Source organism: Protobothrops mucrosquamatus, unplaced genomic scaffold, assembly GCF_001527695.2.
Source record: "Protobothrops mucrosquamatus isolate PMUCROS unplaced genomic scaffold, P.Mucros_1.0 scaffold1930, whole genome shotgun sequence".
In the NCBI taxonomy this organism is placed as follows: Eukaryota; Metazoa; Chordata; class Lepidosauria; order Squamata; family Viperidae; genus Protobothrops; species Protobothrops mucrosquamatus.
Genome location: NW_015388051.1, coordinates 181,945 through 195,383, shown reverse-complemented (window position 1 = coordinate 195,383; position 13,439 = coordinate 181,945). Strand labels below are relative to the sequence as shown.

The window sequence follows — 13,439 nt, the reverse complement described above, 5'->3', positions numbered from 1 at the left end:
ATCCATCCAGTGTTATCTAATCTATCCATCTTATCTGTCTACTCTCTTATCTATTTGTCCATCCATCCATCCATCCATCCATCCATCCATCCATCCATCCATCCATCCAGTGTGTTCTCTAATCTGTCCATCTTATCTATCTACTCTCTTATCTATTTGTCCATCCATCCATCCATCCATCCATCCATCCATCCATCCAGTGTGTTATCTAATCTATCCATCTTATCTGTCTGCTGTCTTATCTATTTGTTCATCCATCCATCCATCCATCCATCCATTCAGTGTTATCTAATCTATCCATCTTATCTGTCTACTCTCTTATCTATTTGTCCATCCATCCATCCATCCGTCCATCCATCGTATTATCTAATCTATCTGTCTATCCATCTTATCTATCTAATCTATTTGTCCGTCCGTCCATCCATCCATCCATCCATCCATCCATCCATCCATCCATCCATCCATCCATCCAAAGGCTGCCCATCTTAAGCAAATCTGTGCTGCTCACAGCAACCATAACAATTTAACAGAACTGGGAAACCACCTTTATCGGAAAGAAGCGGAGAGCCTGGTGTGTGCTAGCATGTCCACTGCTAAAGTTCTAACCTGGGGCTGGATGAGATTCTGCGACAAAGATAAATCTCCCTAACAGACAAGTACTTGACCTCTGCTATTTATTGCTAACCTTAGATGTATCTTCAAGCAGACACTTAAATATATCGCAAGCTTCAGTTTTCGGGCCGTTACGACTGCCCAGTTACAAACTGGGAACTAGGTCAAATTAAGCGTGGCCGGTGGCCCTTCCCTTTAACCCGCAAGCACAACGCTTGATTCGCAGCGATCAAAGGGACGGTGTCAGGAGCGCCATTGCTTCTCTATAAAATCATTGTCCGCTGCCTTCACGACCGATTTGCGTAACAAGCGGCCCGGGAACTTTCCGTGTGTGTGTGTGTGTGATGACTCCCATTATTTCAGATTTGGACTGCCCGCGAAGCACAGCCCGTATAAGTGGTCGCATCATTTGAAATGCTGTTGGCATTCATTAGGTTTTATTTCTGTTTGAAGTGCTCCGGCATCTGCTGCGAGGTACTTTGTGCTCGGCTGCTAAAGGGCAAGCGACATCCGACGCTTTTGAAATAACAAACTTCGCACTAATGGAAGGCATTTTAATTTCCTGGCAAAGCTGGCGTTTGTTGTTAGAAAGTGCTCGGTTTTTAATTTGCTCTTTGTTCTAGGTCTAGGAAGTCGGGGTGTTTGCAGAGCGTTCTCCTCTCTTCCCGATCTTACCATTCTTGTGGGAGGCAATTAACTGCAGGATGGTGAAGGATCCGGGTTTGCTGTCCAGGATTGGCCCAGCGGTGCTTTTCCAAAGGCATCTGAACTGAAGAAGCTTCTTGGATGAGAAGCAAAATGTTTTTAGGGGAAAACAAAGCCCAGTTGCCTTTGGAAAAAGCACCTTCGGGACCAACATGACCTGGATGGTGAATGCTCCAACACTGGAAGTTTTTTAAGAAGAGACTGGACAGCCGTTTGTCTGAAATGGTGTAGGGTTCCTGCCTGGGCAGGGGGTTGGACTCGATGACCTCCCAGGTCCCTTCCAACTTTATTATTATTATTATTATTATTATTATTATTATTATTATTATTATTATTATTATTATTATTATTATTATTATTATTATTATTATTATTATTATTATTATTATTATCTCCGTAGACATCTTTCCAGGATTGGATTCATACTGTAAATAATAATAATAGTAATAATAGTAATAGTAGTAATAGTAGTAGTAGTAGTAGTAGTAGTAGTAGTAATAATAATAATAATAATAATAATAATAATAATAATAATAATAATAATAATAATAATAATAATAATAATAATAATAATAATAATAAAGTTGGAAGGGACCTGGGAGGTCATCGAGTCCAACCCCCTGCTCAGGCAGGAAACCCTGCACCATTTCAGACAAATGGCTGTCCAGTCTCTTCTTAAAAACTTCCAGTGTTGGAGCATTCACCGCTTCTGGAGGCAGGTTGTTCCCCTGGTTAATTGTTCTCACTGTCAGGAAGTTTCTCCTTAGTTCTAGGTTGCTTCTCTCCTTGCTTGGTTTCCATCCATTGCTTCTTGTCCTGCCTTCAGGCGCTTTGGAGAAGAGCTTGACTCCCTCTTCTTTGGGGCAGCCCCTGAGATATTGGAACACGGCTATCATGTCCGTGTTTTGGATGGCGGAATGGCGTACGTTGAACATAAACTTCTAATGTGGCGTGGTGTGGATTGAAGAGGTGATTTTTTTAGCGTATTTCGAAAAGGTGATTTTAATGAATCCTCCAAAGCTGTGGTGTCCTTGGTGCTCTCTTGAGTTTGGTGGTTTGCTTGCAGCTGTTAATATCAACAGTGCTAGAAGGGAGTGGGGTTTGATCTTATTTTTCTATACTAGTTATATACAGCATCACAGCCTGGTTTGGAAGTATCCCTGCTTCAGACAGGGAGGCGGTGCAGAGAGTGGTGAGGACAGCAGAAAAGGCTATTGGCAGTTCCCTTCCTTCCATCCAGGATATGGGACATAAGTGTTGCTTGAGCAGGGTCCCATCCCTTATCCTCCAGGTTCTTTGGAGAATAGGTTGACCCCCCTGTGTTTTGTGGCAGCCCCTCAGATTTTGGAACACTGCTATCATGTCACCCCCTACTCCTTCTTTTCACTAGCCGAGACAAACCCAGTTCCCACAACCATTCTTCGTAGGTTTTAGCCTCCATTCCCCTAACCATCTTTATTGCTCTTCTAAAAGACTCTGCTGGATTTGGAATCTTATTCCGAGAACGAGAAATTGCAATAGGAAAGGATAGAAAGGCAACAAATTCTGTGATTCCGATAATCACATCCTCAAACAGCTCCTACTTTTGTCCTGTGTTCTTGAACAAACTGGAGCTGTGAACTTGCCCGGGAGGAAACGTGGAGGAATTCATATTTCAATTTCTTTGTCCTTCTTTTTTCCAGTTCCGCTCCTGTCCTGGGGTCCCAGCTTCAATTTTAGCATCTGGTATGTTGAACTCAACGGTATTGATGATCCAGATGTGGTACAGCCTTGTCTCAATTGGTACAGCAAGGTAGGATTGTATCCTGTGCATGAAACAGCTCCAGTTAAGTGGATGTTGTGTGTGTGTGTGTGTGTGTGTGTGTGTGTGTGTGTGTGAGAGAGAGAGAGAGAGAGAGAGCTTTTGCTTGTTGTGTGAATTGCAAAACTGAGTTCAAAACCCCAACTGCCTCTATTAAGGTTATACAGGGTCATCCTCGACTTAATAACCATTCATTTAGCGTCCGTTTGAAGTTACAGTGACATTGAAAAAAAAATCCCAAAGGTGCTTTTTCTGAAAGGCAACTGGACTTTTTTGTTTTTTTGTTTTTTTTCTTTAAAAATGTTCTTGTCAGAGTATGCACAGTCTTATTGCACTGAGGTAACCCAGGAGTAAATGCAGTAAACACTGGCTTGTAATTAAATGATGGTTTATATTACACTCTATCTACAAATATACACTAGGAACAAAATACATAACACGTGGTGAAACAGCAAACTCCAATATACAGCAGCTACAGCAATCAAACGGACGAGAGAGAAAAAGTCTCCAGCAAAAAACTTCCCTTTTATACTCAGACTTTTAAAGAGATACACACACCAGAAGAGTCGTTCCTATTATTGCATCATCCACATTACATTACATCTTTATACAAGCTGTTTAGCTGTTAAATCATTATCCTGACGGTTCTGCTTCTCATCCAAAAAACATCCTCAGAACTGAAGACCAGTACTATGGGATGGTACATATTAGTGCTATGGCTATTGCTAACGATACAGTGCATAGATCAGCCATCCCTCAAAAGATTCCTTATGAGGATAACATTGAATGAACCCATATATACTGCCCTGTTAAGCCTCTCCTTCCAAGAATCTTGATTTTCCTGTCCCCTAGGCCTGGGTGCACAAGGCTACCAACAGGATGCACAACAGTGCAGTTCTCATAGGTTTTCTTGTGTTCCAGTAGTACCGTGAACAGGAAGCCATTCGCCTCTGTTTGAAGCACTTTCGCCAACACAACTACACGGAGGCGTTCGAGTCCCTGCAGAAGAAAACCAAGATCGCCCTGGAACACCCCATGCTGACGGACCTTCACGAGAAACTGGTCTTGAAGGGAGACTTCAACGCGTGCGAAGAGTTAATAGAAAAAGCTGTCAACGGTAAGTTCGCCAAGGGTTGGGTCAGAACTGCCATCGAGATGAGTGTAACTCTTGTCCCGCGAGTTGGCCACGGTAAGCTGGCTGTGGCAAGTTGGCCGTGGTGAGTTGGCTGTGGCGAGTTGGCTGCTGTGAGTTGGCCATGGCCAGTTGACCGTGGTGAGTTTGCCACGGTGAGTTGACCATGGTGAGTTGGCCGCAACGAGTTGACCGTGGCAAGTTGGCCGCAACGAGTTGATTGTGGCCAGATGGCCGTGGCCAGTTGGCCGTGGTGAGTTGACCATGGTGAGTTGACTGTGGCCAGTTGGCTGTGGTGAGTTTGCCGCGGTGAGTTGACCATGGTGAGTTGGTCGCTGTGAGTTGACCGTGGCAAGTTGGCTGCAGCGAGTTGGCTGCTGTGAGTTTGCCGTGATGAGTTTGCCACGGTGAGTTGACCATGGTGAGTTGACCGTGGTGAGTTTGCTGTTATGAGTTGACCATGGTAAGTTGGTCGTTGTGAGTTGACCGTGGCAAGTTGGCTGCAGCGAGTTGGCCGCTGTGAGTTTGCCGCGGTGAGTTGACCGTGGTGAGTTTGCCGTTATGAGTTGACCATGGTGAGTTGGCCATGGTGAGTTGGCCGTGGCGAGTTGGCCGTGGTAAGTTGGCGTCAGTGAGTTGGCCGCGGTGAGTTGACCATGGTCGTGGTAAGTTGGCACGACGAGTTCTCATAGACCCACCCCAAGGCCACGCCTGAAGGTGGCCCAGTTAATTTTCCCATTTTTGTTCCACCCCCGTTGTCTCCGAATTGTCCAGTCACGTCCAAAGAAGTTGTTTTGGTAACTATCCCTGGAAAGATGGGTGAAAGTTACCAAAACAACTTCTTTGGACGTGACTGGACAATTCGGAGACAACGGGGGTGGAACAAAAAAGGGAAAATTAACTGGGCCACCTTCAGGCGCAAAACCTCCGTTCTGGCTTGGCTTTACCGTAGGCACTTGGCTTTTCGTACAAGCAATCTTTTTGCCACAAATGGAGTCGAGAGGTTTTTTTTTCCTAGAAGACCAAGTTGGGGCAGGGCTGACAGCTTGGGAGGAAGGCCAGAGGCATTTCTGACCATCTAGTTAGGGAGCTGGTGAATTCGTGGTTGTTTTGTTTAAAGCTCCAAATATGTCGGGAATGTTACGATCCTGTGGAGATAATTCTGGGAATTGCAACCTCGGGGCATCTGGGGGGGGGTGAGACTGTTGCGGAAGGCTTCTGTCAGGGATTGCTAGCCTGTGATTTGTGTTGTGTCATAACTGCTGGCTTCCTTCTAACTCTTGGCGTTGCGATTGTTTCCCGCACTGTGGGTGGCTGACAAGTCCAAACAGAGTGGAAAGCTTTGTGTTTATTTTGTATTAGCTGCTCAGATTGCTAGGACCGGCTGCGTTGTCGTTTTCGTCACGTGAAAAATATCCCATGTGTGCGATGTACAGGTAGTCCTCGGCTTCCGATCCCGAGGGAGGCCAAAATTTCCATTGCTAAGCAAGACGGTCGTTAAGGTGAATTTTGCCACCATTTGACCACCTGTCTTGCCACCGTTGTTAAGGGAATCATCGCAGTTCTTAAGTGAGTCTCCCGGTTGTTAAGTTCATCTGGATTCCTCGTTGATTTTGCTGATTAGAAGGCCACAAAAGGGAACCACGTGACCCTGGGACACGGCGACCGTCATACGTACGAACCGCTTGCCTGCCAAACGTCTGAATTTTGATCAGCCGACCCCGGGGATGCTGCAGCGGCCATAAGGGTGAAAAAACGGTCGTAAGACATCCCTTTCTTTCAGTGCCGTTGTAACTTTGAACGGTCCCTAAATGAATTGTCGTAAGTCGAGGACTGCCTGCAATCTGATGACTTTTGACGTCCTGGCTTTAGTCGGTAGCTTTTGAAGCTGTGTTTGCTCCGGTTGCTAAGCGATTTCAAAACAGCTGGCTGCGGAGGTGACCCACAGAGTTAAGAGTGGTTTATTAAGGGAAATAGCTATTTTCAGAAACATTTAAACCGTGTTTGCCCCAAAATAAAACCTGATCTTATATTTTATTTTGCCTCCCCCCACTCGTGCTAATGCCCACGGCCCTGTTTGCGCATGCGCGCAGGCTCGAATGGGAACTCATTTGTGCATCTGCAAACCGACTGCTAGTGCAGTGTATGTGTGCGCAGCCCATTTGTGCATGCAAGAACGGGCCGCTAGTGGGTGTGTGAATGGCGGGCTACTAGTGCGAGGTGTGTGTGTGGCCCATTTGTGCATGCGCGAACCAGCCACTAGTGCAGCGTGTGTATGTGGCCCATTTGTGCATGCGCGAACAGGCTGCTAGTGCGTGTGTGTGTGGCCCATTTGTGAACGGGCGCTAGCTGCCACAGGGATGCGCGGCCGTTCACGCCTGCGCATGGCACCAGCACATGCTGCATGCACAAACGCGGCTACTAGTACTGCGCCAGTGGGCGTGGCCCCGTTTTTGCACGTGCGCGCGCGCACACAGTAATTTTTGGAAGCTGCTCTCCCCTCCAGGCCGCGAGCCCGGAAAGATTGGAGAACTCTGATGTACAGTATCTCCATCCTGAGGCCAATTCAATTTAGATGCTACTGTCATGGTTCCGACAGATGAAACTCTTCAAAGAACTTCGAGGCATTGTTTACCTTAAAGAATTTTTATTCGAGAAGCATAGCATCGGCACTAACACAGCCGAAGCCCAAATCTGAGTTCCCCTCCCCTGAGCACATAGTATCAAAGCACAATTCCCTCCTTCAGTTAACTGTCATAAATCACATTCTCCAATTAGTTTGAAATGCAGGCTTCCCCTCCAATTCTCCAGCCGGCCAATCCTTATCATCTCTTATTTCAATAACCTTGATTCTCACACTAGGTTCAGTATTGTTATATCTAGCTAAACTCTCATTGTACATTCCTCCACCCAGCATCATTTAACTCTAACTCTAACTCTAAGAGTAAAACATAAGAAAAAAATGGTTGCATCTATTGTCAAAGCAAAAACATCCGATGTTAGCAGCGTTGACAGCTACCTTCCCTGTTTCCAGACCCTGCCCACCTCTTTCTATCGTAAGTGAGGGGGCTAATTTTCACGTAATCCTTTTTCTCTTCCAAGCGACTGAGGTGGAAAAGAGAAGAGACATCCGAGTGATGGATCTCTTTTGGCTTTTGCAAAAGAGATCTGTCAGCATGACTCTGCAGAAAGATCGGATCTTAACCGCTGATGCTTTCCTGGAAACCCAAATGGATTTTCATTCCTTTGCAGATTTTTTTTTTTCTCTTAAGGGGAGAAAATGTCTGCGTTTGAATTCATTTGCTTAAAATATTTTTTATTTTCATGCCAATCCACTGTTCGGTGCGGACCTCTCTTCTGGCTGTTTTCCCCTTAACTTTGTTGATATGCATGTCTGGTTTTTTTAATTCTTAATTTTTAGACTCTGTTACGATTTGCCATCACTGCTGCGTCTACCCAGCATGATGAACTAGAATTGCTAGGCAGAATAAGCATGCTATAAATACTGGGAGCCCTCGACTTACAACTGTTAATAATAATAATAATAATAATAAAGTTGGAAGGGATCTTGGAGGTCATCTAGTCCAACCCCCTGCTCAGGCAGAAAACCCTATACCATTTCAGACAAACGGCTGTCCAGTCTCTTCTTAAAAACTTCCAGTGTTGGAGCATTCACCGCTTCTGGAGGCAGGCTGTTCCACTGGTTAATTGTTCTAACTGTCAGGAAGTTTCTCCTTAGTTCTAGGTTGCTTCTCTCCTTGATCAGTTTCCATCCGTTGCTTCTTTGTCCTGCTTTCAGGCGCTTTGGAGAATAGCTTGACTGCCTCTTCTTTGGGGCAGCCCTTGAGATATTTGTCATTTAGCGACTGTTCAAAATTATGACGGCACTGGGAAAAAATTGACTCGTGACCATTTTTCGTGCTTAATCACCATTGCTGCACCCCTGTGGTCACGTGATCGAAATTCAGACGCTCGGCAACTGGTTGACGGTTGCAGTGTCCCGGTGTGTGTGTGTGTGTGTGTGTGTGTGTGTGTGATATGTGATGTGATCCCTTTTTGCGATCTTCTAACAAACAAAGTCAATGGGGGGGAAGCCAGCTTCACTTAACAACCGTTGTTACCCACTTAACCGGTGCAGTGGATCACGTGACCCCGGAACACTGCGACTGTCGTAAAGAGGAACCCGTTTCCAAGCATCTTGAGTGCAAATCAGGCAATCCTGGGGATGTGCAACGGTTATAAGTGTGAAAAACGGTCACAAGTCGCTTTTTTCAGTGCCGTTGTAACGGTCGCTAAAGGAACTGTTTCCAGTCGTATGTTTTGGTTGATTGAAACGTTTCCTCTTTCTGCTTGTTAGGCTGCTCTGTGTTTTCTCTCTCTTATTTCTGGACTCTGAGATTTATGGCTTGAGGCAGAGGAATTCCCTAGAAAAGCGGGAAGAAGTTTACTTAACCAACCAGAAAAGGCTGCAGTCCTCTTGTTTTTGTCTCATTTGGCATGTAGAAAATTGGGAATACGTCCTATTAAATTGCTGTAGAGTTTTCTTAAGCACTGGAAGCAAGGAGTTTTATTTATTCATTTATTTATTTGAGATTGTTCTCCTCCTTTCTTAATCTTACGATACCTAGGGAAGGGAGATTTAAGGGGAAGAGGGTTAAGGATCTGGGTTTGTTTTCCAGGATGAGGTTCGCAGACGTCCATGTTTTGGATGGTGGAGTGAGTGGTGTACGTTGAATGTAAACTTCTGTCACGGATTGATGTAGATCAGTGGTTCTCAACCTGTGGGTCGGGACCCCATTTGGGGTCGATCAACCATTTCATGGGGGTCGCCAAGCAAGGCTGTCCGCCATTTTTTTTGTCCATTTTTTCCCCTTTTCCGGCGGGTGCCTTACCTCCCTTGGGCTGGGCCAGCTGGTGGTCGGCCTGCTCCGTCTCTGCCGCTTGCCAACTACGCCTCGGCCGGCGCAGGGGGCGGAACCACGCATGCGCAGCGCTCCCGGGCAGGGAAAGTCCTCGACTTACGACTGGTTGGGTAGTCCTCGACTTACGACTGGTTGGGTAGTCCTCGACTTACGACCGGTTTAGTCCTCGACTTACGACCGGTTGGGGTCGCGGCATTAAAAAGGTTGAGAACCACTGATGTAGATCGAAGACGTGGTCCGTACCATATTTCAAATATGTGATTTTAGCGAATCGTCCAAAGCTGTGGGGTGCTTGGTGGTCTCTGAGCTTGGTGGTTTTCTTGGGGACATTACATTACCAAACTAGGTAACATCATCAGTGCTAGAAGGGAGTGGAGATTGTGGAGAGGAGGAGGAGGAGGAGGAGGAGGAGGAGGAGGAGGAGGAGGAAAAAAAGAACTGTGGGGTCCTTGATGCTCTCTGAGCTTGGTTGTTTTCTTGCAGATATTTCATTACCCAACTAGGTAACGTCATCAGTGCTAAAAGGGAGAGGAGTTTACAAACAGGAGGAGGAGGAGGACTGTGGGTCCTTGGGGCTGCCTGAGCTTGGTGGTTTTCTTGCAGACATTTCATGACTCAACTAGGTAACATCATCAAGGCTACAAGGGAGTGAAGTTTACAAAGAGCAGGAGGAGGAGGAGGAGGAGGAGGAGGATAATGACTGTGGGTCCTTGATACACTCTGAGCTTGGTGGTTTTGTTGGAGACCTTTCTTTACCAAACTAGGTTGTTACCTACTGTCAACTGTGCTAGCACATCCTGTCACTGATGATGTTACCTAGTTCGGTAATGAAACGTCTGCTAGAAAACCACCAAGCTCAGAGTATATCAAGGACCCACAGTCCTCCTCCTCCTCCTCCTCCTCCTCCACTCCACAAGGACTCCACAGTTCAACCCTGAGCTAGGAATATTGTCTTCTATCGGAGTCTTACTTCCCAGGAAATCTGCCTATATGCAGACTTTATCTGAGTCATCTCTTTGACCCGTTTCTTCAATCACCTTATCTTTCCCCCCCCCCCACGTAGCGGATGCCAAGATTTTTCCTACTTCCTGGATAAGTTCTGTGTCTTAAAACTATCCACAACTATGTTCGTGTTGTTTTTTTTTAAATTTAATAACAACCTCCCTCACTTGCCTTTTCCTCAGATTCTCCATCTCATTCTGTACAAAGTGCCCGTTAACCCGTTTTTCCCGCCATTTCACGACGACTTCTGTGATGGGAGGAACGTGGCCGCTGACTCTTTCTTTTTCCTTTTCAAACAGATGGCTTGTTCAACCAGTACATCAGTCAGCAGGAGTACAAGCCACGATGGGGTCAGATAATTCCCAAAAGCACCAAAGGTACCGTATTGAAACCTGGTTTGTGGTGAGCTCTTTCTGAGGAACTTGTTGACGCAAAAGGAAGTGCTTCAGCTGCGGGGATATTTTTGTTTTATTTTATTTAGAAAATTTGTATTGCCGCCGACTCACACACGTTGCAGGCAGTCCTTGATTTACAACACTCATTGAGCCCCAAAATTTCCGTGGCTAAGCGAGACAGTTGTGAGTGTTGCCCCATTTTGTGACCTTTCTTCCACAGTTGTTAAGTGAATCACGGCAAGTCACACAGTTGTAAAGTGAATTTGGCTTCCCCGTCGACTTTGCTGGTCGGAAAGTCACACAAAAGGGGATCACGTGACCCTGGGACACTGCGACCGTCATAAGTATGAAGCAGTTGTCAAGCATCCGAATTGTGATCACATATGACCACAGGGATGCTGCGACGATCGTAAGTGGAAAATACCCCCCCCCCCAAGATGTAATTCACTTTTTTTAGTGCCACTGTGATTTTGAATGGCCATTAAATGAATGGTTGTAAGTTGTGGACTATCTATAGTCCTTTGAAATCTGTGGGGGGAAAAAAGCCACCCAGAATCGCCTTAGATAAGATGGCCAATCATATACAGGTAGTGCCAACATCCAGCTCGCGAATCCGATAGATAGGTAGGTAGATAGATAGATAGATAGAGAGAGAGAGAGAGAGAGAGAGAGAGAGAGAGAGAGAGAGATTAGAGAGAGAGATTTAAATAGATGATAGATATGGATGATAGATAGACAGACAGACAGACAGACAGATTAGAGAGAGAGATTTAAATAGATGATAGATATGGATGATAGATAGACAGACACAGACAGACAGATAGATAGATAGACAGAGGTAGGTAGGTAGGTAGGTAGGTAGGTAGGTAGGTAGATAGATAGATAGATAGATAGATAGATAGATAGATAGATAGATAGATAGATAGATAGATAGAGATTTAAATAGATGATAGATATGGATGATAGATAGATAGACAGACACAGACAGACAGACAGACAGAGAGAGAGAGAGAGAGAGGTAGGTAGCTAGGTAGGTAGGTAGGTAGACAGACAGACAGACAGACAGACAGACAGACAGAGATAGATACAGAGAGAGAGGTAGACAGACACACAGACAGACAGACACAGACAGAGAGGTAGGTAGGTAGGTAGGTAGGTAGGTAGGTAGGTAGATAGATAGATAGATAGATAGATAGATAGATAGATAGATAGATAGATAGATAGATAGATAGATAGATAGATAGATAGATAGATAGATGATAGATAGAGATAGATTTAAATAGATGATAGATATGGATGATAGACAAGCAGGTGGATAGGCAGGCCGGCTGGCAGAGACAGACAGACAGATAGATAGAAAGGTCGGTATGTAAGTAGGTAGGTAGATAGATATATAGATAGCTGGGTGACTGCCTCCTTAAAGCAGTGGATAAGATTAAGATATAATTTCCATTCGTTTGGGGGTGGTGATGAGACTCAGGGAGGCGTCGTGCCAATTGCTCCTGTTGTGTTTTTTGCACAGCAGTTCTGTGGCTTTAGAATCAATGGCCCAGATAGTCCTAGACAACTTCTTTGTGTTATTGGAAGTGACTGAATGAATCGTTGGCTGTTTTAGCTCAGTCTTGTTAGATTTGACAGGCCACAGCTCTCCGGAGCTCTGAGCTAAGAAGCCTTTCTACTTCAGCTAACCATGCCCAGTTCTCTTCGGCCGATGCATTTTTTTCCCCCCTTACGACAACCAGTACTGTTTCAATGAAGGAGAATATTTGTAGCTTGCTCGTTTTCTTGCAGATGTTTCATGACCCAACTAGGTAACATCATCAGTGCTAGAAGGGAGTGGGTTGGGGGGGAGGAGAGGAGTAGGAATAGGAATAGGAGGGGGAGGAGGAGGAGTCTTCCCCCTTCTCCTCCTCCTCCTCTCGTCCCCCCAAAACCCCACTCCCTTCCAGCACTGATGATGTTACCTAGTTGGGTCATGAAACGTCTGCAAGAAAATAAGCAAGCTTGGGGAGCACCCAGGACCCCTCAAACCAATACTGTGTCTTTTTCCAGGAATGACTCACAGGCAGTCCTCAACTTACAGCTACAATTGAGCTCAAAGTTTCCCTCGTTAAGCGAGACAGCTCTTAAGTGAGTTTTGCCCCATATTAGCACCTTAACCAAGTCACCACAGTCGTTAAGACAGTCCCATGGGTTGTTCCGTGAATCTGGCTTCCCCATTGACTTTTCTCGTCAGAAGGTCACAAAAGGAGATCATGTGACTGCAGCGGTCATAAGTGTGAATCAGTGGCCAAGCGTCTGAACTTTGATCAGGTGACACCCCCCCAGGATGCTGCAACGGTTGTAAGTGCGAAAAACGCTCGTAAGCCGCTTTTTTTCCACTGCTGTTGTAACTTTAAACGAATTATTGTAAATCGAGGACTGCCTGTATTCCAAAGTTTGTTCCTTTAATGCAGCTGAATTGGGGGGGGGGAAGAGGAGGAAGAACAGGGGAACCCACGAATGATGGACTGTTGTTTTGTTTTGTCCGATGCAAACAAGGTGATGGCGAGGACAGCAGGCCTGGAATGAGAGGAGGGCATCAAATGGTCATTGATGTTCAAACAGGTGAGCTTTTTTATTTATCTTGTGGTTTTTTTTGTTTAGCAGGAGACTCAGTTCAACGTCTACTCTCAGCCACAAAAGAATTGATTGTTTGGCTTCGAGTCAGTCACCGAGTTTCAGCCGAAACCATCCTACAGGAAGTCTTTAGAGCAGGGCTAGGCAACCTTGGCTCTTTTATGACTCGTGGACTTCAACTCCCAGAGTTCTTGAGCCAGCCATGCTGAGGGGAAAGGGAGAGGTTTGCATCCTTAGCCAGGCTGGCTCAG

General features: G+C 45.6%; 1 protein-coding gene across 1 annotated transcript in view; it reads left to right on the top strand.

The window, feature by feature from the left end:
- MKLN1 (muskelin 1) overlaps positions 1-13,439 on the top strand; it is an 80,024-nt gene that overhangs the window by 24,798 nt on the left and 41,787 nt on the right. The window contains exons 5-8 of the mRNA XM_015823619.2: positions 3,000-3,109; positions 4,043-4,235; positions 10,474-10,551; positions 13,111-13,176. Coding sequence (XP_015679105.2) covers positions 3,000-3,109; positions 4,043-4,235; positions 10,474-10,551; positions 13,111-13,176 — 447 coding nt within the window. The remainder of the gene's footprint in view (positions 1-2,999; positions 3,110-4,042; positions 4,236-10,473; positions 10,552-13,110; positions 13,177-13,439) is intronic.